At 47.4% G+C, this 23,826-nt stretch overlaps 1 protein-coding gene across 1 annotated transcript; it reads right to left on the reverse strand.

Moving 5' to 3' along the window:
• Positions 1–8,629: 8,629 nt before the first annotated feature.
• MTURN (maturin, neural progenitor differentiation regulator homolog) lies at positions 8,630–21,180 on the reverse strand. The gene is made up of 3 exons (XM_086468400.1): positions 21,019–21,180; positions 15,016–15,138; positions 8,630–8,740 (listed from the first exon to the last, which is right to left on the reverse strand). Exons 1-3 carry the CDS (start codon positions 21,178–21,180, stop codon positions 8,630–8,632), a joined length of 396 nt encoding a protein of 131 aa, XP_086324526.1.
• Between the last annotated feature and the right edge of the window lie 2,646 nt (positions 21,181–23,826).

Consider the following 23,826-nt stretch of genomic DNA (forward strand, 5'->3'; position numbering starts at 1 on the left):
CAACACTGGAGCATAGGCACACAACGTACTCTGATGGGACATTGCTCCTGATGCAGTGCAGTCCAGCTGTGGTCCCAGGAGGGGTGGGCACCACTGGAGCCAAGCAGTGTAGGCACCAGCTCTCACTGCCCTATTCAGCTTTGACAATGCCAGCACCCACCTTCAGGCCGCTTCTTCCCCCCTCCTCCCCATGGTAAGCCCTCAGCCCATCCATCTCCAAAGCAGGACATTTTGTCCCATGCACTGATTCCTATTTGCCCAGCCTGACCCCTTCAGCAACAGCTGAAGTGGCAAGAGAGCAAAAGCAGGGTCTTGCAGGCCAGCAGCAAACTTGCTCTTATCATCCCTGCAATGCCATTGGCTCTGGTCGCTTCAAAATTTAGGCTCTGCTGACCTCTAGGGGACTGCTACAAACCCAAAAGCATAAAGGCTTCAAAGCTCATGGCACGCTACAACCCTTCACATGCTCTTAGGGAGCCCTATGATGGGTGTAACATAGCTGACACCCACTTCTGGGCCCTTTGGCGCTACTAGAGGCTATAAATAAAAACCCGGCTCCAACTCTGCTTCTTCCATCGCACCATTATAGCAGCAACACCTTAAGAAAAGTGTACAAACGAGGTAAGGCTGTTGTGGAGAGGTATTACCTGCTATCAGGCTGCCCCATATAATTGCTACTTTCCATAGAATCACAGAATGGTTTGGGTTGGAAGGGACCTTAAAGACCACCTAGTTCCAACCCCCCTGTTGTGGGCAGGGACACCTTCCACTAGACCAGGTTGCTCAAAGCCCCATCCAGCCTGGCCTTGAACACTGCCAGGGAGGGGGCAGCCACAGCTTCTCTGGGCACCGTGTGCCAGTGTCTCACCACCCTCACAGTGAAGAATTTCTTTCTCATATCTAATGTAAATCTCCCTTCTTTCAATTTGAAACTGTTACCCCTTGTCCTATCATTACCCACCCTGACCAAGAGTCCCTCCCCACCTTTCCTGCAGGCCCCCTTTAAGTACTGGAAGGCCGCTATAAGGTCTCCCGGAGCCTTCTCTTCTCCAGGCTGAACAACCCCATAACAGCCTGTCCTCACAGGGGAGGTGCTCCAGCCTCCTGATCATCTTTGTGACCCTCCTCTGGACCCACTCGAGCAGATCCATGTCTGTCGTGTTGGGGCCCCAGAGCTGAACACAGCACTGCAGGTGGGGTTTCACAAGAGCGGAGTAGAGGGGGAGAACCCCAAAAATACAAGGCAAGTGCTAAATTAAAGCACTCTCTCTTCCATGGGCTGGAACATGTTCTTCAACCCACAGACAGAGGCTCATGACAAAAGGTAACGACTGACAGCATTCCTTCAACTAAATCGGGGTGAGAAGCTGTCAAAGCAGCAATTTAAAACGCAGTATTTAAAGAAAAGAGACAAGGAAGTTGAACAGAACCACCGATTTTCATTTCAGCATCATTACATGTCTCTTAATTAGAACAGATGTCTCCCTAATCTGTGCAAAACAGAAGAGGACCTGGGAGGTCTGAAATACTGGCTCACCCACAAATATTACCAATTCCCAATTTCTGACAGCAAATCCACTGTTTCATGCTGTGCCAGATGACTTGGTGGTTCTAGGTCCTGTCCTGCAAAGCAGGGCTTACTCTGCAGTGCCCAAAGCTCAGACAAAATCATTTTCTCCTCCTTACACCTGCAAATACCACATTTATGCCAGCACATACTGACAGTTATGCCCAGAAAATTCAAGCCTCTCCTTCCCTTTGCCACGGGCATTGTAGCTATGCTTTAGCCTTTCAAAAATCCCTATTTAGTTGATTTTGCTCACAAAGACTCCATCAGTCATCAGAGTTTGGTAAGCTCTTTAATGGTGAGCTTGTGGTGCAATGACACTGCTGCATCTGATGCCTCAGTGGTGGGAGAGGAAGGCAGATCAGAAGAAATGCAGGGCTCCACGGAAGGCTTACACCTTTTAAAGCATCGAACAAAAGGGCAACATCTTTTGGCAACCCGTTTCACAGCTTTGCAGTCCCAAAGACAGAGAGATCTTCCAGCCAGAAAAATGGCAGAAAGCACACCAAAGACAGTCTTTGCATGGCATGGCACAACATGATTTCTCCTTGATGTGTTGAGGTCTGACTGGTGTCTGCATTAGTAAAGGAAAACTTGACAACAAAAAAACCCCTGCATTGACTGAAATCCAGAGCCGAAATTTCCACCACCACCCCCCAAAGATGAAAGCAGACATCCTTTACATGGCAGTGTAATGCAGCGTTACTGCAGATCTTTGCCTACATGAGCAACAGCATGTCGGTACAGAAAGGGAATTTCAAAGTTCAATGTATTTTACATGAAACCAGGGAGCTTTACTGTAGTCAGCAGTAACTAGTTCAGAGAAGTTTTTTTCTGCAGCTAAATGAACGGCCTTTTTGTTAATCTGTATATCTGTTTATGACCCAGCTTGTACTGACAGCACAGTGCTACACAGCTCTGTAGAAACAGATTAGCAACAATGCAGATGCATCTTTAGGGATTGTCTTTCTTCTTTAAAAAAAAAAAAAAAATAAAAAACAGCAATGAGAAAAAATTCAAGGCAGAGCACCTAAATGATAATTTGGCCCACTGAACAGGTGACTGTGGGTAAGTGAAGAAGTTTCCTTCTGTCTATGTTTAGCCTGTACCCAGGACTAAACTGTAACAGTTGCTCTATCACCCAACAAACCCTAACCAGCCAAATGAATATCCAATTGTCACAATCGACTGGAGAGCAGTCCTCAGGAGAAGCCAGGAGAAGCCAGAAGAAGCGCAGGAGGAACCCCAGCAGGAACCCCACAAGAGCTCCCTCTCCTCAGCAGACCTTCCTCTTCTATAATGACCATGACATTACGGTGTGGGCTACCCCTGTGGCTAACTCAGGTCAGCTGCCCTGGCTGGCTTGAGTCTGCCTAGCATGGCTGGGTGTGATTCTATCCCAGCTGAAACCAGGACACTTTCACACATCTGCCACAGACATCAGATAACAACAATGCAACTAAGTAAGTCTCAGCAGAAGTCCAATAAAAGCCCAAGGTGACAGGGTCTGTCCTCACGAGTCTTTCCTATCAGAGGTAAGGACAAAATTTAAGGAATCTCTTTACTTTATTGTATGTCTTGGAAGTGACTTCCCTGAGCCTTCAGGTCTGTGATGACTCTGCAGGGGCCACCTCAAGCCCAGCCTGTTACAGGGTCTAAGAGCTGCTGCCCTGAGTCACTCCTGCCTGGCTGTCATGTGAAGGCTTCCCAGCTGCAGCTAGCTGCAGAGACAGGCTGCTGGGGAGAAGGGGAGGCTCTGCCAGAATTAAACAGATAAAACAAAGCAATTTACAAAAAGGGGCATCCAGCTAGAGCCTCTGAAGGGATCCTTCCCAATTTCCCATGTCCTGTGGCCAGACTGAAACCAGACAGCACTGAGAAAAAGACCTGCAGGCTGGGCCAGGCTCCCCAGTGACTGGCAGCCAGAGAGGTCTCATTTTCTGGATGCCCAGCCTGGAAAGCCTCAGTTGGTCATGATTTTCAGAGACTGGATTATTTAGCTAGGCATCACTCCCTGTGAAAAATCTCATCTGGCACCTAAAACGACTGCTCTCTTCTGCATAACTCCTGCCTGACATGGACCTTTCATGGGTCAAAGGATAACACATCTCCCATGCCACCTCATCCCCCTGTGAGAAGGTGCTGCCTGTGCAGTAGGGATAGCACAGCTCAATAACACACACTGTGCTTAACTGCGGCTTTCACTGATGCACCTGGCTGCAAGCTGTGGGAGATAAGAGGTGTTTCTCTCCCCCTTCCTCTGCCTCGCCTCTTCTGGGAGTGGGAATTTCTGAGAAGAACAGAGTGGTAAGGATGGACACAGGGTAAGGATGGATGAAATGGTAACCTTGCCTCCTGCCACAGCTAAAGCTGATTGTGAGTACGACAGCCATGGATTTCAGCCCTGGGTCCCAGGGAAAGATCAAGAAACACATTGAAAGAGGCTAGGAATCTGTCCTGTACGGCAGCTTTCCAAAGTAACATCCGTAATGTTACTGAAGTCACTTTTACTGTCACAGTCTCATGTCCCACTTTGCAGAGGGGGAAAGGGCAGTTACCTACTGAGCAATGTTGTAGCAGAAACTCCTCCCCACTGCCCCCAGCCACCATCTCACACAGCACACCTTATGTGGGACACAGTGCCAAGATGCAGCAACTAGTGTGCAGGTCACTGATGCAGGAAAACTAACTCTGGCTGTTCCCATCAAAAGTGTCATTCCTACAAGCATGCAACTTTCAAAGGCACAGCACCACGCACAGAGGGAAACTGCCTGGAAAACAGCCCAGAGCAGGGCAAGAGGTAAAGCCGAAGTCTGGTAGGGTTCAGGTCATGATGCTCAGGGGTGTGCTATTCCCCACATTTCTGCAAGGAAAGAAGTCTACCAATTTTTTCTCTCATAAGCAAGTGCTTTTAAGATGTTCCTGTGCACCTAATGAAGCGGCTTCCTTCTCCCTGACTGCTGCTCTTACCTACTCACACAGTATCATAAATAATAATATTGGGAAAGAGAGGAGAAGGCTTTTCAATCTGCCTTTTCTCTGTCCCTTCCTCCCTCAACCATCTCAATGCATTCATCAGGTAGGACACTAATAGAAAAACATGACTGAGCTCAAGGCCCCAGTAGTATCCAGAGCAGCTTTTTTATAAACTGCATAGGTTCAATAAGCAGAAACTTGGCAGGATGGTTTGGGCTGTCTCAGAAGTCCCAGCATCTCTCTGAAAGGGGCCTTTCTCACTCCTGCCCCTGCTACCCAAACAAGTTGTTACATTTCTGAAATCTGCTCTTCCCTCTGGCATCCCATGTATTGTTCATCCCCCAAGCAGCACTCTGCTCATTGCATTCACGCAACTCATACTCAGAAGTGCCAGTTCTGCAAGAGGCTCTGCTCTGGTATACTTCTATTTAGCTAGAGCATGAAATGCTTATGAGAGAAGGGCGAGGGAAAAGGGAGACTTCTGTGTCCTTTCACTAATGGTTTGCTTTGAGGACAGGCAATGATAATGCATGCCTGCTCACTCGTAGATCTAAAAGCGCTTTATACACTGGTGGGCAAGTAATACTTATGGCCCCTTTTACAAAAGGCTTAAGGTGGGACTTTCAAAGTAGTTACCCTGCTCCCACTGAATTTCATGGAGGCCTGGACGCCTAACTGGAGGCCTGCCTTGAATTCCCAGCTGCTGAGATCCACCCGAAGCCCAGGGCAAGTCAATGGCAGAGCTCTGAACCCACATCTTCTCACCAACTCCCCAGGCTTGCAAGCATTTATGCATGTGTTCACAAATCTTGTGTCTGTCTGGCAGCCTAGCCACTGGGTCATGCTACCACTGGTTAATAACTGAATGGCTACTAACTTCAAAACGTGGTGGGAGTGATGGAAAAATAAAATACAAATAAAATACAAAAAAAACTTTGTAATACAACTAAACCAGTTCTGCATCTCTTGCATCATTTGGTAAGTATAGAACAAGTAACACGGTAATACAGAAATGTATTTGGTCAAAGTAAGCAATCAGTATTTTTTGATAAAATACATTCTATATTAATGCTCATTCACATTTAATAGACATGTAAATTAAGTTTTCCATGTATAAAATTCCAGTTTATTCTCAGTCATGCTTCAGTTCAGCAGCAGGCCTCAACACATTTGGCTTCCAGCAAAGTAAGAGGGGACAAGAGCACTCAGCTCTCTGCAGGACCAAGCCTCACACGTCCCCTGTAGTGCCCGGTCCTGGAGGTCTCATTTGAACAAAATCTCGCTGGCTTCAGTGGGAGTTTTGCAGGGGTGAGCGCTGCACAAGGGCCCCCTGGTTGTCCAGCACTTGCAGTCTGGCGTGGAAGTCACCCAAATGGCATATGGCATTCCGAAAAAAAAGTGAGTTAGTGAATACAGAAAGTAATATATGTACATAATTTACAGCGTTATGTTTGCTTGCAACCATATTAATGGTCAACTGCTCAATAACAATTCAATCAATATGCAGGGAAAGGTAGCAGAGTGCAGTACATATTACAACCTCCTGTATGGAATTACAAGCACTAGATCTTACGGTCTTTCCTCATTTCATGAATTCCTGCCTATTCCACTGCCACCCAGAGCCCAATTCTCCATCGAGCCTTGTGAAGACAATCCTTCACAGCACTTAGCCCAGTTCAGATTGTGTCCACACCTCCGCCACGGGTCCCTAACACCATGTGAGGGGCACAAGACACCTTCAGCTATGGGTCCTCAGCTACCACCCATGTCCACCCCTGCACCCTCCCCTCTGTTGTGCCAGCACTTGCCTGTTCAGCCACTCGCTGAACCAGATGGTGGGACTGATCCGGCTGGAAAACTGCATGTCCGTAAAAAGGCAGAGGGATACTTCCCAGCCAGACCAACCCTGCAGCCCAGCTCATGACACAGCTGTGCCCGGGGCTTGTGCAGGTGCGTGTGTGGGTGCGTGCACGTGTGTGTTGGTGTCAGCCACCTGCACCTAAGGAAAACGGGTTCAAAAGGCTAGCAAACCTGAACGGCACGACTTTGCCTCCAGCTTGTGCTACTGTAAATTGTGTCTTGCATTACACTACAGCAGGGCAAAGTTGGCCCCAGAAGATCTACTTGTATGAGCTGCAACCAAAAGATTGGATGCTACGAAGGGAAAGGTCCTCCCGAAGCAAGGCTCTGTTTAAGGTTATGGCATCTGTTTTAGCTGGAGAGGAAAGAAAAACGTAGGGACTTAAAGCAGGGATGGAAACCACTGGTCTTACACTTTATTTTAGTAAGCAAAAAGCCTATTGCTGCTGTACAGTGTTATACAATGAACTGCCACAGTTCTCACGTCACTAGTCCATAGAAAATGTGCTGCGACTACCAAGTTTATGCCTGCATGCCGAAAGAATGTACAAAGTTGCATTAAGCTCTGTTTCTCTTCCACTTTTTTTTGATATTCTTAAACTCTGACTTCTACAGTGTTACAGACACTTCCGTGCATAATCAGGTACCACACACCATCCCGGTTATGGAAGGTCTTTGCCCCAGATTGGAAAAATCAAGTGCTATGCATCTCTCAAGCCATCATCAGAAATGTAAACCACCCAGAAAACTTGCTCTCTTAAGTAACCTTGAAAAAAAGTCCTTAAAAAATCTACTGAAAAGGAGACAACGCTAACAACAGGGTTTTCAAAATGGTGCGAGTTGTTTCTAGGAGTTGTCCGAGAGTGAGTTCTCACTCATTTTTTGTTTTTATAAAGCTAATTTTGTATAAAAGGGCTTTTGAAGCGTGTGACCTTTGTTTCATGATTTTTAAAAAATTGGAAAAAAGGAGTAAATTAAGAAATATTTTGTTCAATTGTGGAAAACAGCTGTATTACAACAGAATCCCCTTTGCTTCTTATATTTTCAGTACAAAAGGCAAGTAAATAAAAGAGACCCTGCATCTTCACAGTCCAGCACTCATCTGAGTCACTTAAATCTATGCAAAATAGGTATAAAATATGAAGGGTCTTCTTCCACTTTATACCAAGACCCAGACAAACCCCTCTGGGGAGCAAATCCCCAGCTAAGTAAAACCTCACTAGTTTTTGTATCAACCAAAGTAGTAGTATTTTAGCTCCCCTCCACTGAGGTGTAAATGCCCGGACTAGCTCAAAGGCCCAGGGAAAGGAACAGGTCCAGCATAATTTTAAGAGCCAGGTGCTGGTTTATACCCTTATGGCTTCAAAGTTAAGCTGCACTTCAATTCATGATGCCACGAGGTTTGAGTAATAATTTAGCAGTGTATTGAAAACAGCAAAGCTTAAAGTTGGTTGTCATGCAGAAGTGGGATAGGCGATGGCCATTTTCTAACTTATTTGTACGAAAGAAGCATTTGGCTTTGGATCAAATGGTGTCAGAATATCAGGGCTGGTTATAACGTGTACTGCTGATATTAGTTACTCCCAGTTAATAATCCAGCATTTGTAAAGTCAGGTGAAAGTAGAACGACATTAATATGTCTGACACCCATAATCCTCTGGATTTCCCACTTCCCATTATTTTTGTTAAGCCTTCATGTGCACTTCTGCAGTACTAACCACTATTAAACTAGTGTTTTTCAGGAGAAATCTCTCCAATTTTGGTACTTTGTCAAAAACCATAGCTGTTGAACTAAAAAGAAAAGCGCAGGTTGCGTTTGCTCTCTGCGCTGGTTTCCTTGGAAAGGTCACCGGTGAGGACTCAGCACTCTCACCACACGCTTCCTACATTCTCAGTACTCTACATTCATGTCAGCAAACGCTACTCTCGAACACAAATCGAAGAGACAAGTCAGCAACAAAACTACTTCTAGACTGATAACGGCAGAATGCTACCAAGACAACTCCATAGAAAACCCACTGAAGCAGGAGCAAAATTCAGGTCACTTCTTAGCAAAGCTCATCACAGATTATTACTATTAATTTTTTTTTTTAAAACCGTTTTGTAAAACTTTTATCCTGGGAGCCAGATATCCCCATGTGATGCGCTAATTCAAACAGGCTAATGTGGGACCACCTGACCCCACCTGGTACCAAAGGCTTCTGAATTTTTTAGCTCCTCGGAAAATCACTGCTGACTGACACCCATCTGTTGGTGATCAGCTTCTGGTTCCTCTTCTTCCACATCTGCGTTATATTCTTCAAATGCATCATCATCAACATCTGGAAGCCCAAGTAACTACAAAGAAGAGAAAATACTGTGTAATAGCAAATTACCCACTTGTGCAACTTTGCTGCAAATCTTCACACAATACCTAGATGCTACTTCTTGAAAACCTCAAATCCTGCAATAATAGTATTGCATAACTGTCTCAACTCACTCTCTCTCCCTCTTGTGATAGAGAAAGATTTGAAAATGCATCCTCACACCAAATTAAGTGCTCAGAAACTGGAAGATAAATAAAATCAAAGCAAAGCACTTGCAAAAAGCTTTGTGTTCTTCCCTGAGGTCATATGACAAATTGTTGAATGTTTAGACTTGGCAGCGGTTTAACTTCAGAAAGAACCATGATAATACTGTAGCAGTAGTCATCTCGGTTTAAGATTGTGTTCGGCAGCCCTAAAAAAGCCAAAGAAGAAACCATGCTCATGCAGAACTGGCTAGTATGGAGTAGGCAAGGATGCCCTAAACACCTAAAGATCCCACCATCTTAAGTGCTTCTCTGCTACCCTTCACTCCACCACACCAGATGAAGCCTTGCATACTGGGTGAAGCCCTCGCAGTGAGAAATACCGTGTATTCAACTCAAAATTGCCTGAGTTCCTTTAAATTTCTGCAAATTAGATTTGGGCTTCTGAAGAACAGCCAGCCTATCTTCCTTGGACAATGTTTGGATGTCTCCACCCGATGGTTCGGTCACTGCAACAGCACTTGTTTGCTACAGGAAAAGGAGCAAACAGCGATATTTTAGTTTTCCCCCTCTCCTCCAAAAGGTTGCCAAGCCAACAGAAGTCAGGAAGACAGACAAACCAAAGAATAGTCAAAATAATGCATCTGTTGTGGAAATGTTGCATTAGAATCCTACAGTAGCAGCCATTAATGTCCACAAAGCAAAATCACACACCAGGCATTATTGGGAATACCATGTATTTAGCTTGCCAGGGCTGGAAGAGCAGCAGAGATGCATGCCACACTCTGGAGAGTGACGCAGCTGTTAGCTCTCAAAAGAGGCAAACCCCAGAAAAATCGGGAGGAGAGTGACACTCGCTAGGTGGTAGCACAAAAATGAAAGGCAGATTTTTAGGGACCTAAACGAATTTAGCCTGTGACCAACATTCAAAATTATTCAGCGGGTATAAACACAACGCACAGAATTAGCCTCTGGGTCCAATAAAGCTCGTGTTCCTGACTGCCACGGTGAGAAAAACAGCTTTTCAGTTGCACGGTTTCTTCAGCAGGGAAACGGAAGGAGAATTTGCTGACTAAATCCCCTCCTTCGCATTTTAAAAATACTTACGGAGAGACCCCAAGCTGAAAATGTTCTTCTTTTCTGAGATGAACAAAGAGTAAATATTCCTATGCATACATATTTTTCAAGTCAAATGCTTAACTGAAATGAAACTACTTGGTTCATTTTTCAGGATGCGGGGGTTTTGTTTCATGAAGCTAAAATTAAAATACTCACATTTTAAAATGCAAAAGCAAGGCCTCTAGACTTTCTTATCCACCAGTATTATTTTCACTAAAGTGATTCGGTGTATTCAAATTAAATGTGAGAGTTGTACTGCTCTGTTTATATCACCCAGCAGAAAGAGTTTTGATCACATTTTTTTGCCCAGCTCTGGTTAGAATTCCTCCTCGATTTGCAGGGAAATGAGTCACATGAGTCTTCATTTTATGGGATACTGTAAGCCTTTCCCATGCAAAATTAGCACAGAAAACACAACATACACTACGAGAACCACAGACATGCACAACCTCGAAGGATGGGGAGCACACGCTGCTTTTCACACATCCCCTCTCCCTTCACCCTCAGGAAACCCAGCTCTCCTCTCCCGGGCACAGCATAAATCGAAGAGTCATGCTGCTGATGTTGGCAGTTTTATGGAGCTTAGGAAGGACAGGGAGGGATGGGATGGGATGGGATGGGATGGGATGGGATGGGATGGGATGGGATGGGCTGCTCCTCCAAGAGAGGTGCCATTTTGTTCTCTCACAGGCAGTTTAGGAACTTCCAAGGCACTAAGGACCTTGACCATGAAGGTCCTGCTTTTAGGAGTCACATCACTTCCCAGAGGATTACGGTCCCTCACCGCTGTTAACCCCTTACCGCTCTCTGGACTGCAGTGACAAATCAGCCCACACCTTGACGCCAAGGAGGGAGGATCAGGGTCCAAAGCGCAGGGACCTCTACAAACATTGAGTCAAAGCAGAAGGAGGGTGTATAAAAGATGAGGACAAAATAAGATGATGACAGTGGACTGAGCTGATGCTAGACTGACTCCCACCTTGTCTTCTTTCAAACACACTAGTTTCTGCTTCTAGTCCATACCTACTTCATACATTAAAGTACCAGCTATGTAGCAGACTTGAAAGGACTTTAATGCAGAGCGAAAACAAGGAGGAAAGAGGCAAAACAGCAAAGGGGTGTAGAAAGAGAGAGCTGATCCATTACCCAAACAGCCAAGGGTAACAAAACTGCCAGGTGGGGATGCGTAGGGAGAGGGAGGACGGGAGGGTGGTGAGGAGGGAGGGAGGACACCAACCAGGAGCAGCATCGCCTGAACTATATCTATTTATTCCTGCTGGCCAAACTACCCATCTGGAGGTAAAGGAGAGGTCACTGGGACATGTATGAATTCAATGAATACAGGACAAACAGCTTTTACACTGCAGATTCCCCAGTTCAGATGCAGGCTTTTTAGGCTGAAGGTGAGTTCAATGGGGGAGCCCTGGAATTTGCTGCTGAATGGTATGACTCATGTTTTGGTCCTCTGCAAACTCCTGCCAGTTGGTGTGATGTCCCTCAGGCATTTTTTATTTTTTTGTTTGTCTGTCTTTCTTAACTCTTTCAAGTGCCCTGATTCTATACAAATAGCCTAGCAGTTTTTAAGTCACGAAAGCAGAGTGACATTGCCTCCTACAAAAAGCTGATGTACAAGCACAATGAAAAATAAGCCAAGTACAAGACTGAGCTTTAGCAGTTCACATGATGTTACACTAGAGATAATGCGGTTCTGCCGAATCGCAGTGTGAAGGGCTTAGTCTCCAGGCAGACGTGCTTACAAGTGCCAGCATGGACACCTCTGGCACCGAAGAGACAAGCGCATCGAAGGAGCTGGGATACTCTGAGGGTAGATAGTGGTATTTGAGCTCACTGCTATTGATATCACTTTGTGTGCCTGTATGGTGCCTGGCACTTTTGGATGGTCCCTGAGTAAGTGGATAATAAGGCAAATCACAGAGTTTTGTGGAAACTGACACAGGAAGGCAGTAATGGGCAGAGATAATATCCACACACACCCCCTCCCACCTTAGCAAAGAAACAGCTTAACCTTGTCTAGAGCAGGATTTAGAGGTGCTGTTTAGCTGTCAAGGGTTAACCAACACTTTTTAAAAGCCTCATCTAAATAAATATCCTGCCCTGGCACTGTGTTTATGCCCATAAAACATAAGGGAGAGATGCCTGAGCACAGTGAGGGCTGGTGAGCAGCCCCGAGGCCGCCCTCATTGCCTCCTGTGCCCAGGGAAGAGCAGCGAACAGAGGGAAATCTCTTATCTGCCACTGAGAGGGATGCCAAGCACTGGGCATCCCTGGTCTCACTGCCTCCAAAACACGGGGTCCAGCAGCATGAGCAGCCAGTGCCTTCCCATGATGCAGCCCCACAGTAAGCCTGCAGAGACACAGCTGGGCTGTTACCACAAACATCCAGAGCAGGACTGAGCTGAGTTACTGGGCAAAAATCGGTTTTGGACCCCTCATTTAAGGGAGGGCGGGTGCTTGTGCTATGCACCGCCAGTGCCTCCTCCTAAATATTTCCCTTTGAAGGACCCTGACAAAGACTTTCAAAACTGTCTAATAATCTTGGATGTCCAGCTGAAAATACAAAACGGAAAAGACTTTCACAAGGTGCTTACTAAGCACATGCTAAATACTTAGCCCCTCCTCAGTGTATCAGACTGAGTAGCCAGGACCATCAGACACTTCAGAAGAGCCCAGTCTGACATTCAGCAGCAGTTTTTCCTAAACTGCCACTTTTCAAACTGAAATTTGCCAGACTGGCCTCTGACAGCAGACCTGGTTGGGACACTGGAGAAGAAATGCCCTGCAAATGCATTGTTACCTCCAAGCTGACAGCAAGGTGCTTTCATTAGAAAAACAGGTCCAGCAGAGAAAGGATGGGGGACAGCACAAAGTAATGCTAAGGAAATAATTTTCCAATAATGACAAAAAGTGGTTTTGTTCTGGCAAAGGCCTGAGGATGCAAAATAACTGTTTCCATATATCTGTTGTAACACCCTTCACTTTTAAAAATCTATCCTACCACGCATGTGCTATTTTTAATAATTAAAACAAGGGGAAAAGGTCAATACACTCCTTATCAGTCTTGTCTACACACAACCATACTTCAAATAATAAACCCAGTTTTGTTATGCTGATGCAAATCTCTCAATACTAGGCCAAAGGAGAATCTGAGAAACTTAATCTTTGTGGTATATCCAAGAGAAAATTAAAAGGTTCTTGATTACAGTCTGCAAGAGGTCTCTCACAATTGAGGATGTCATTTTTGAGCAGACAAAAGCATAATGAAATTCAACAGCTAGGAAGCAAAACTGGAAAAATGCAGATTGTAAATAAAAGTTTTTCACAGGAGCATAACTAACAATGAGAAGAAAAAGTGCCCAGCAGTGTTGTATCCTTTAAGTCACCTGAAGATTTTACATCAAGACTGGGTGTCTTTGGAAAAGACGCACTCCAGCTCAACCACCATTTATGTGCTCAGTTGTGGGAATCATGGGGTGAAATGTGATGTATTAACGAATGGTCCGGACTAAATAAGGATAATCATTCCCCTCACTTTGAACCTTTTTATTCTGAAGAGTAGCTTAACTTGGTTTGACTGAAGCCAATTTCTCAGTAACCTAAGCTATGCTGAAATAAATGTAGTTTAAATGATATAAGTGATCGCTACCAGTTTAATTAAGTCTTTTTTAAGTCCTCTTTAGTTAAACCAATGGAAGTTTCTCCTCAAACACACAGCTTTTCTGAGCAGGAGAAAACAGCTATGAAGATCCAAGAGTCAAATATTGTTCTGGGAAACATATTTATATCTTTGTGTGTTTTCACAATTACAAGCAGCTGTACTGACAGATCAGATTTCCAGTCCTTTCTAAGAAAAGTGTGCATCTGTTCTATTTATTTCCAGTCTCTCAAAGGATTCTTTAAAACGATGCTTTTTTATGTCAACCAGCTGTGGCATCCGCGGCAAGGCAATGCAAGGGTGTAACATAGGCAGGGCCAGTGTTTTTATACTGGCGCTCCAGGCCCTCCCTTTTGCTCTAAATACTTGGGATACATTTCCAGTCTTCTCAATTAGTCAGCCAGAAAAAGAGAGGAGGGAAAAATTTCTACATTTTCAGTTGAGTATAAAATCATCCATCAGTCAGTTTTCCCATGGACATCATGGGAGTATGGCTCTGGCAACGGACCTCCACTCTGCTTTGCACCAGCCCCTTTACCCAGCCCCATGCACTCAAAAAGAGAGGCTGTGCAAAGGGAGGATTTGTCAAAAATGAAGGGCAACGGCCAGTCTTTCACCTCACCCTGATGAAACCCAGGCTTTGACCCAAATCTTAGCATCAAACAAGGACAGAGAAAGCTGAGCAGCAGCGAAACAGAAAAATACAAGCCCCCTCCCCACAAAACCCAGCTTCTGCCCCAACCTTTCTCAAGCAGTGACCAAACTGGCGTTTGCAAATACCAAGTGGCAACCACCCTAACAGCAAAATCTGAACCACTTGGGGGAAAAAAAAGCCAACCCTAAAACAAACCACCCTGAGGAGAAACAGTATTTCCAGCTTCCAAGAGGTTTACTTTCACTACTCAGATCCTTGCAAAACTTCCCAATTCCAGTGCCAGGAAATAACTCTGCCACAAAGCCCCGTGGCGCTGACTCGCATCCCGTTCCTCAGAGTCAGCGCTGCATCAGCAGGATGGAAGCCCCTGTGCAGCTGGGGAGACGCTGCCACCGGCTGCCGCGCCAGTTGGCCGCCCACCCTGCGCGGGAATCTCATCCTCTCAAATGCAGAGATGGAAATAAAAAGGCAGCTGGCTTCCAAGAAACAATTTCCAAATGCCTGATAGTAGCCCACGTGCTAACACCCCTGCACCCAGGCAGCTGACTGGAGATGGAAGCCCTTGCAGAAGAAAAACCACCTTGCTCCATCCAGTGCTATCCTATTAAAAGCCACAAATAACTGTCAATGTTTAGCAGTGAAAAAGAGGCACTTACAGGTCTGAAGGATTTGAAGACTTTTTCCAGTATTTCATGGAGTGTCTTTTTCCCACAGGAGGAGATGTAATCCTGTGCAAGCTGCAGAAAAGGTAAGCAGTCCTCACTTTCACTCCACACATGCTGAAAGCCAACAGCAACACAAGAAAGAAAAGGCATTAATAGGAATTCACACTGGCCTTTCCATGTGATTTTACAAGGTGACATGTTGTAAATATCTGACAAAGTACACTGGGCCTCCTGCAGTTCAGACCCACACCAGGGACGGGCTCTGCAGGCTGCTTCAGAAGCAACACTTCTCAGGAGGGACCTTGATTTTATTAACACGATGCATCAGAAAGCAAGGAAATCGATCCAGAAGAGAAAACGCCTTATGACGGCACCAGCAATGAAGGGTACACACGCCTTGCACATGCACATTTTATGAGTAAAGGTGTTTTCATTTGACACCAGTCCTGCTCAGAGGAAGTCACACTGAGTTTTCTCTTCTTCTGCATCATCTGCTGCAGTAAGCCCACAGGAAGAGCTAAAGCATCTCTTTGTCTTCCTGGCTTTAGTACAAGTGTGATGCGAACCCGGAGGTGGAACTTGATGTGCAATTCTCTTGACAATGCAGAAGAAAAGATGCAAAATATACCCTCAGGTTAGACACAGAGCCAAGGAGAGACATTTGGGCACTCACAACATTCTGACACTTCATGCCTCCCTCCCTGTTTTGAGTTTTACTCCTCCTAGACCGGAATCTTCTCTCCCTGGGCAGGCACATTTAAACCCATTTGCGACATTCCTCTCGTCTTGCTCTTGCTTCAGAGATGCTGGTTCCCCAGCCTAGCTCTGTGAAGCCTCTCCCAAAACTGATGCTTATTCTGCTGCTACAAGGTTGTTTGAAACAGAGCTGGTGAGTGACGGTGGAAGCACTTAGGCAACAATGCTTCTTGCGCACAAGGGCAGCACACAGCACAAGCTAATGCATACTTTTAAAGACCTTCTTTTTGAAGACTTTGTCCATGGGAGTGTCTTAAGCAGTCTGCTACACTGAGAAGCGTAATACTGCAAAATTAGTTTGAGACTCTCATACCCCTATTTTCGCACAGTAGCTCTTTCCCCCAATGCGCCATGCAGCTTTTCACTGTGCTGTAACAGTAGGTTATGTTTAAACAAGAGGAGGGTCTCTCTGAAGCTTCACTAACAGAGAAAGAGTAAGAACTACAGATGCTTCAATCCCTAACATAAGGTTTGCACGTCACCTTCCTGTTCAGTGGTGAATACCTGCCAGGGATGCAGTTTTACACTAGTCAAAAGAAAACACTACTTAATATCACCTAAGCTGCATCTTTAAGATTAAAACTGTAACTGCCTTGCTATGAGCCTTACTTGACCTACATTTTCTTTGCTGCTTGTTGCATTTTACAAGTATAAACATAGTGAAGTGTTTTGTTATGAAAAAAGCCCTGCCTTACTGAGTCGGTTCTGCTCTTTCCATATAACCAGAGTCATCTCTTAACCAGTCTGGCAATAAAAATACGTTCTTTACAGTCTTGCGAACTCTCAAAGGCACATACCACAAGTCTCATGATACTTTGTGTCATCTTAGAGTCATGGGCCTTGTAGTCCTATAAATATACAACCAAATCTCAGCTTCTGTTTACAACAAAAAAAAAAAAAAAAAAAAAGAGGGAAAAAAAAAAAGTCGGCACTTTGTGATTTCGATGGCCTAAAAAGGCAGAAGGTACATGAAGTGAACTCAAATGAACCCTCTTTAAAGTATCAAATGAACACTTTCAAATCACCACAGTTTAAGAACAGCCTCAGGATTTTGGAGCCCAAGATTTCTTAATACTTGGGGTTAGCAATAACCGTTTAGTCACTTCCAATCTTCACATCAAACTTAAGAGCTGGATGTTGCAGCTTGGCAATTCATGGCTTGTGCTAAACCTGTTATAATTGTTTATATGTGCAAAATTATTATGATTGCTAACATCCTGATTCTTGTTTAAATTATGGCTTCTTTTGACTACCAGAACTATACACAGGAGCTTCCACACAAATTAAAATCAGGCTCTGCCCTTTTATAAATAATAGCTAGCTCACTCCCCAGGGAAAGTTAACCCCATGTTGTCCTATCACGCTTTTACAGTCTCTTTTCAAGCTGCACCACATTTTAGGCTCCAGCATGAATTTGTTAGCATTAGTGCAGAATAAGATGACCTAGCACAAGGGGAAACCTAAGTCAGTAACCTGATCATTGAGCCTTTGAAGAGACCTTTTTGCATAGCATCATAAGGCAATAAGCAAGTAGGGCTTCCAACAATTTCCACGTCTGCAGAAGATTTAAAACTTTGGCTGTAGCAACAAACACGCTATGAAAGGTCTCACGTGCCATTAGTGCATGCATCTCATTCAGAAATGGCTTGATTTCATCTCCCCCCACCCAAGAAAACCCAACAGTAACGAAGACCAGGGCTATAACACCTACAAGTTCAGCTGCATCTACAGCTCTCTGTGGATGTTCAGTGCTGCACCGAGGCAGTGCAGGAACTGAGTCTCACCACTGACTCACACAACTCCAGAGAAACCTGCAAAAGGAATTTTGGCCTCTCAAAATAAAAACAAACATAATTTGAGGATTCAGCTCCTGCTTAGAAAGTTAGAGCAGTCAGTAAGGCTGCACACACGGAGATGCTTTTCCTGGAAAAACCCCGATGCCTGACGATCTCTCTGCAGTGGGAAAAGCGGGCTGCTGGCAAACTGGTGGACCACAGTGCTCAGCCATGGCTGAGCAATTAAAAAAATATTAACCTCATCATCTGAGTATGTGTTTTCCAAGCTTGCCCAGTTTTGCTCACAGTTGCTTTGTGTAACTACAAAAGCACACAGCCACTAATTTCCACCTCAGCTGACCTAGGATCATGGTTGAATTATTTAGTTCAGCATCTACACACAGCACATAGATGAGTCAATTCATAGGGTTGCATCTGGAAGGGTTTGCTTTCCCTCATGCCTTTAGATGATTCAGTGTTGCTGGATGACAGAGTCACTTGCTGGACCATCTTTTTCTAACCAGTCCACCTGTTGAGCATGGCAGCAAAACTTTTTCTTTGTGGGGATAATTTGACTTGCAGAAACTATTCAGACTCACTGACTCTGTTCTAAAATATATTACAGGAAACCTTGCATCAAGGTGGCATTATATTTTTATTTGCTTTATCGGTTACTTTGAATACCAGCAATAACATGGTGACAAAAGAAACGACAGACTATAAGGAACAGCACTGCAACCCTCACCCTCATTGGTTATGGTTATACAAGTCAAATTAATTTTCAAGAACACCACGAGCCTCAGGAGCTAAATTACACGTACTTCAGCTACCTAAAACGCTGATTCAGAGAGTTTTAGTGTCCAGGTGGTACTGAAAATTAGAATAGGCATCTAGACGGGTCTTCTGTATCCCTAGCATGTTAAAAACCTAGCCCAAAGATACCTTTACAGGAAATCAAGATTACATGATTGTTGTAATCTGGAATCTCTGATTTTATACAAAGTCCAGAGTTATTCTACCCCAGACTGCGTCTTGGCAACCTTTCCATGTTTTTCTCCTCCTCCCTCTTAAGTTCATCATGCTCACCACTTCCTCCTTACAAGTGGGTTATTACGGACTTATCTGGCACCTCCTACATAGCTTTTTAAGTCACATTTTTATGAAATGAAGATGTAAAGACACTTATTAAATGTGTGGTTCCCTTATAAGGGTCACAGGGCGCAAAAAGACTGTGAAGTGTGTCACTGTGAATTCTGTTTATACATGCTTTCTCGCTCCATTGTATTACTGGAGCCATACAACAAGGCTCAAGTGCAAATCAGAATCAGTACCCTGGCTTGTATTAAGTCTCCTTAAAATAAATCTTAGCCTATAATTGCACGTAGAAAGGAAACTTATCTTCTGGAACATAAAAAAAGAAAATGACTGCAAAAACCAAGACAGCCAAGCTGGGAGCAGAAATGAAGCCCCACAGTACACTAGGAGGAGAAAACACAATGATGGTGAAGCAGCTCATTAGTGGTTCTTAATCACATTAAAGAGACACCATCGACAGGAAAAGAATTAAGAATGACACCTATCTGCCCGTCTTAAAAGTATTATTATAACAAAAAGCACCTGATGTAATTATGCCAAAAGAAGACAGAAGAAAACCTGCCTCTAGTTTTCTCCTGTTTACATTCTGCATTTGACAGCAGTTGGCCCTTTTGCTCAGTTTTACTACTGGCAGCTTTGGCCGGGGAGTCCTTCCCACAGCAACCCTGGAATGAAAATACTTGCCAAAAAAAAAAGGGAAAACATGGTTGCAAACCACAAAAATTGGACAGTGTTGGAAGCATGGGAATAGGGTCTGAAACTGCTTAAGCTTTTTTTTAAAGTTGACTAGATTTTGTTTTGAAAGAGTTCGCTCAATTATTGAGCAGCATATAGAGAAACAATACATATCTAAGAAAAATGAGCTTTCTTTGCACTTTCCAGTATCATTAGCATCAACCCACAGCTTTAGCCTAGTCCTGCATTGTATTCATACATATCCCCTGCTTAAGAGTCCAGCAGGCATGGCCCCTTCCTGGCACAGGCATCTCTAGAAGGGAACGAGCGCCGGGGTTTCACAGGCTCATAGGTGCTGGGAAACGGGTGTGCAGGGCTAGTCCCACCATGGACCGTGAGAATCCACGCCCAGAGATGCTCCACTGCCACAGCGGGGATCGTGAACGAAGGTCTCATGCATCCCTGGACAGATGCATAACTAAACTCCAGGTAACTTCTTTCACAATTCAGGATGATCATCTGCCCGACACAATAAATAAATGTCCTGCTCGCTCAGATTTGTGGTCCTGGAGAAGTCACTTCACTGCTCTTTGTTTCCAAGAAACCATCTGTCAAATGGGTTCATACTGCACTTACCTGTTGGAAAGGGAATTAATTAACATTTGACAAGCAGGTCGAGGGATGAAAGTTGCTCCAAGGAAGAGAAGGTCCTACAACATTCCTACAACAACTGTCTGTGCTATGGGCTATTTTTTAAAAAATAAAATAAAATCCTTTCATTGCAGCTAACCGGAGCTTTGCAGGTTACAAAACCCCGCGGCGAGGTGCTGCTTTTCGGTAACTCTTCTTGCACTTCAGCTCCCCACCGGGAGGGCTGGGGGGGGCGGGGAACAACCCACCCCCCCATCCCAAAGCCACGGGTTGTTTTGCCGGTGCCATTTCTGCACAAACTTGCCGCCGAACTCCGCGAGGGGCGGGGAGGGGACGGGGAGGGGACGCGGCGGCGCCAGGCCGGCACCTGCCCGGGTCCCCCAGCCCCGCCGGGCCCGGGGGAGCGGCGAGGGGGGAGGTGCGGCCCTCCTGTCATCCTGACTCCATTTTATTCCTGCCCATTCTCCATTTGCCGTGACAGCCCTGCCAGTCCGCCCGTCCCTGCGCCGTGCCCCGGCACCCCGGGAGGACGGAGGGGGCCGCGGGGGGAGCTGCAGCCGCGGCCCCCGCGGGGCGCAGGAGGAGCGGGGGGGGGGTGGGTCGCACCGCTCCTCCCTCCCCCTCAGCCTCCCCGGGCCAGGGTGATGGGGAAGGCGGGGGGGGGGGGGGGGGGGGGGGGGGGTGTCCCTGCCCGCAGCCCTGCCCGCGGGGCCACCCCCCACCGGCAGCGGACTCCATTTTGCAGACTGTGGTGCGCGCTGGGGAGGATCTCCCCGGCGTCGCCACCACCCCCGGCCCACACGCCGGGGCGCCCCCGCAGCCCCCGGCACCGCCGACCTCCATCCCCGCATCCCCCCGCCGCCCAACCCCCCCCGGGCGCTAACCCTCGGGTGCTCCCCCAAGCACCGGCGACATGCACGGACGGAGGGGGGGAGCGTCCCAAAGCGGTGCAGGCGCTGCCCGCCGGCTCACGCACACGCACGGGTACCCGCTCACGCCCGTGACCGTCCCCCCCGCCCCGGTGCCCTCCCGGGGCACTCACGAAATTGTCGCCGCAGGCGGCCTCCGGGCAGAGCACGTAGAAGGAGACGCCGGGCTCGGCGTAGAAGTCCATCCGCCGCTCCGTCTCCTCGGCGGCGATGAGCTGGAAGGGCGTGCGGGCGCACCACCGCTCCGCCGCCTCCGCCAGCGCCTCGAAAGCCATCGCCGCCGCCGCCGCCGCCGCCGCGATCCGCGCCCGCCCGCGCACCCCCCGCGCGCCGCCCAACGCCCGCCCCGCGCACCGCCCCCCGCCCCGCGCCGCCCCGCGCCGCGCCGGGCTCCCGGCCCCGGCCCCGGCCCCGCCGCGGGTGCCGCAGGCGATCGGCTTGATGCCTTCGGGCGGCCCGGCGGGAAGAAAGGCCGCCCAGGGACGCGCCGGCAGCACGGCCGTGCGGCGCTCCGCTGCGCCCTTTCCCCCTTCCCGGGGAACCCGGGGGTTCGGCTTTTGCCAACGGGAAAGCCCGCCTGGCCGTTCCCTTTCATGCCGGACCGATCGGTTCCCCTTGCGCTGCGTTTCGCGGCAGCCACCCCGGCGCAAGACGTTGGGCTGCCTATACACTGACGGATTCACCCTGTGATGTCAGAAGGCTTTACAGGTTGTGTCAACGACGCTGGGGACCGATGGACTTGCAGTTGGGTTCATAACGCTCTTCCTGGCATACCCCAAGTGGTTATATCTGCTCCTCCTGGAGCACCCCAAGTGGTTATATCTATTCCTCCTGGCGTACCCCAAGTGGTTATCTGCTCCTCCTGGCGTACCCCAGTGGTTAGCCGTGCGTCTGGCGAGGTGTATGAGGCACAAGAGCTGACCTGCAGTTAGAAAGCGCCTTAGACGTGCATCGGTGTCTACCATGCCACAAAGGGAAACAAATCCCCACAGACCCGGGTGGGTTTTTGGCTGGAAGCCCAGGATGTCATAGAGGTGACCACGTAGCAGAGCCCATAAGTGGCAGCAGGCAGAAGAGTTGGCACGGACAAAGGCAACACTGGGCTCTGAATACTGCCTGGCGGCTGTTGGTTGTCTCCAGAGCAGTGGTTAACTGCAAATGCCCACCTGAGGGGGTCTGCGTTACACAGCGTGCACTCTCATCGTGCATACCAGTTGGTGCATAAATCCTATGACCGCTGCCAAAGCAATTGGTGGGGTCACAGGCTGCAGAGGGGATGAGGGCGAGCAGGGCAGAGCCAGCAAGGCTGTGGAAGGAGGCACCCACCCTGCCTCTGGCTGGCCCAGGGCACGCTCTGAGCATCCATGCTGCCACAGTCAGCCCCACAGCCACCGTCTCCTGCCCCCCCCCTTCGTCCAGCTGTGGGCACAGGTGCAGCACAGCTCGGCACTGGTGATACCACAGGGAAAAACCTCCACTGGCGTTGCAGCCGAGCACTGAGGTATCAGGAAATACCAGCAACGTGAGTGCTTGTGCAACACTAACTCAGCCCCTTTGTGCATGCGGGATGTGATTGCCTGATGCTTTTTCCACTAAAGGCGTTTCATTTATTCCATGCAGATATTCTGGATATTGCCCTCATTCCTGGGGTGCTATTAGAGTGGCAAGTGCTGAGCACCCCTTGCTGCACTTGGACCTGTGCTCTGACTGCACAAGAGCATGGTAAAAATGACAAAAGTTCCAAAACGTCCGGCCCAGGTGCCTCAGATCCCAAAATCTGTGGGTGCTCTTATAGGTACTTACCCTGGTCCCACTACACCTCCCTTTGCCAGGGGAAAATGAGGCAACAGCAGTCTCCTGCCTACTGCACAGGTCTGGGGGAGATGGGTGCAGTAATATCCACAAAGCACTGACTGTGTGGGGCACCTGTGGAAGATTGGTGGCTTCGCAGGCAGCCCCCGGGGCCAGAGTGGTGAGTCCTGAGCAGCTAGAAAGGAAATCCCAAACCACTTGCCATTTCCCAAAGGAAGCAGGGGTCCTGCAGAAACCTGCAGGCTGCCGGGGGCTCTGGGGGCTGGTGAGGCTGTGAGTCCTGTGCAGGGCTTTGCAGATTCAACACTCTTCCACTTTGGGTGTTTGGTGGTTTTTTTTCCCCAAATGTATTTACATCATTAGCATGAAAACAGGACATGGAAAAATACAGCCCTTTCTCCTAAAACGTGACACTGCCGGCTTGCCTGCAACCAGCGGTCAGGGTGCCACCCCCAGGCAGATGTCTCCGCCACCACAGCACTCAGCCACCAAGGTCGACCCCAATCCTGCTATCTCTTTGCACTTCCCGGAGATCCAGCCTTGTTTTCCGTCCTCCCCAGAGACGGTGCTGGTGTCGGGTAAGGTTGTGGTGGTGGGAGCAAAGCCTTGACCTTCTCTCATGCTGGGGGGGCTGTGCGCAGGGTTTGGCACGCGGATTTTGAGCCGCCCAAGGTGGGCAGCCAGGCAGCTGTGTCCTCCTGGCTGGCAGCACCCTGGCCTGTAGCAGCAAGGGGAGGTCAAGGCTGCATTGCGAGCAGCCACAGTTTCAAATAAATGAGGTCTCGGTGTTAACACCTATGATTTATGTGCATTTTCAAAGCCCCATGTGAATGTCTTTTAGTCCTTAAAACGTCACTTTGAAGTATGTGCTGTTTGTTATCTCCCTTCTGTGGGGTAGGGAAGCTGACAGGTTTCGAATGAGATTTTAAATATCTCATTGCAGCATGCGCTGCAAAATCCTTTGTCACATCTGACAGCATAGCCGTTCAAACCAGACAACCGTGCTTATTTGTTTATTTACATGTGACGAGTCTCTTTGCCCTGACACTGTACCCCAAAAGCAGATTATGAAAACAACCCAGTAAAGGATGGTGATTTTGGCAAGGCTA

This window comes from Leptosomus discolor, chromosome 7 (assembly GCF_034619465.1).
Source record: "Leptosomus discolor isolate bLepDis1 chromosome 7, bLepDis1.hap2, whole genome shotgun sequence".
NCBI classification, from domain to species: domain Eukaryota; kingdom Metazoa; phylum Chordata; class Aves; order Leptosomiformes; family Leptosomidae; genus Leptosomus; species Leptosomus discolor.

Coding starts and splice junctions, on each gene's coding strand:
- MTURN (XM_086468400.1), bottom strand. CDS start 21,180: ATGGCTTTCGAGGCGCTGGCGGAGGCGGCGGAGCGGTGGTGCGCCCGC. Junction 15,139..21,018: donor CCGCCTGCGGCGACAATTTC/GTGAGTGCCCCG, acceptor GTTGGCTTTCAG/CATGTGTGGAGTGAAAGTGA. Junction 8,741..15,015: donor TCTTCAAATCCTTCAGACCT/GTAAGTGCCTCT, acceptor TCTTCTTTGTAG/TTACTTGGGCTTCCAGATGT.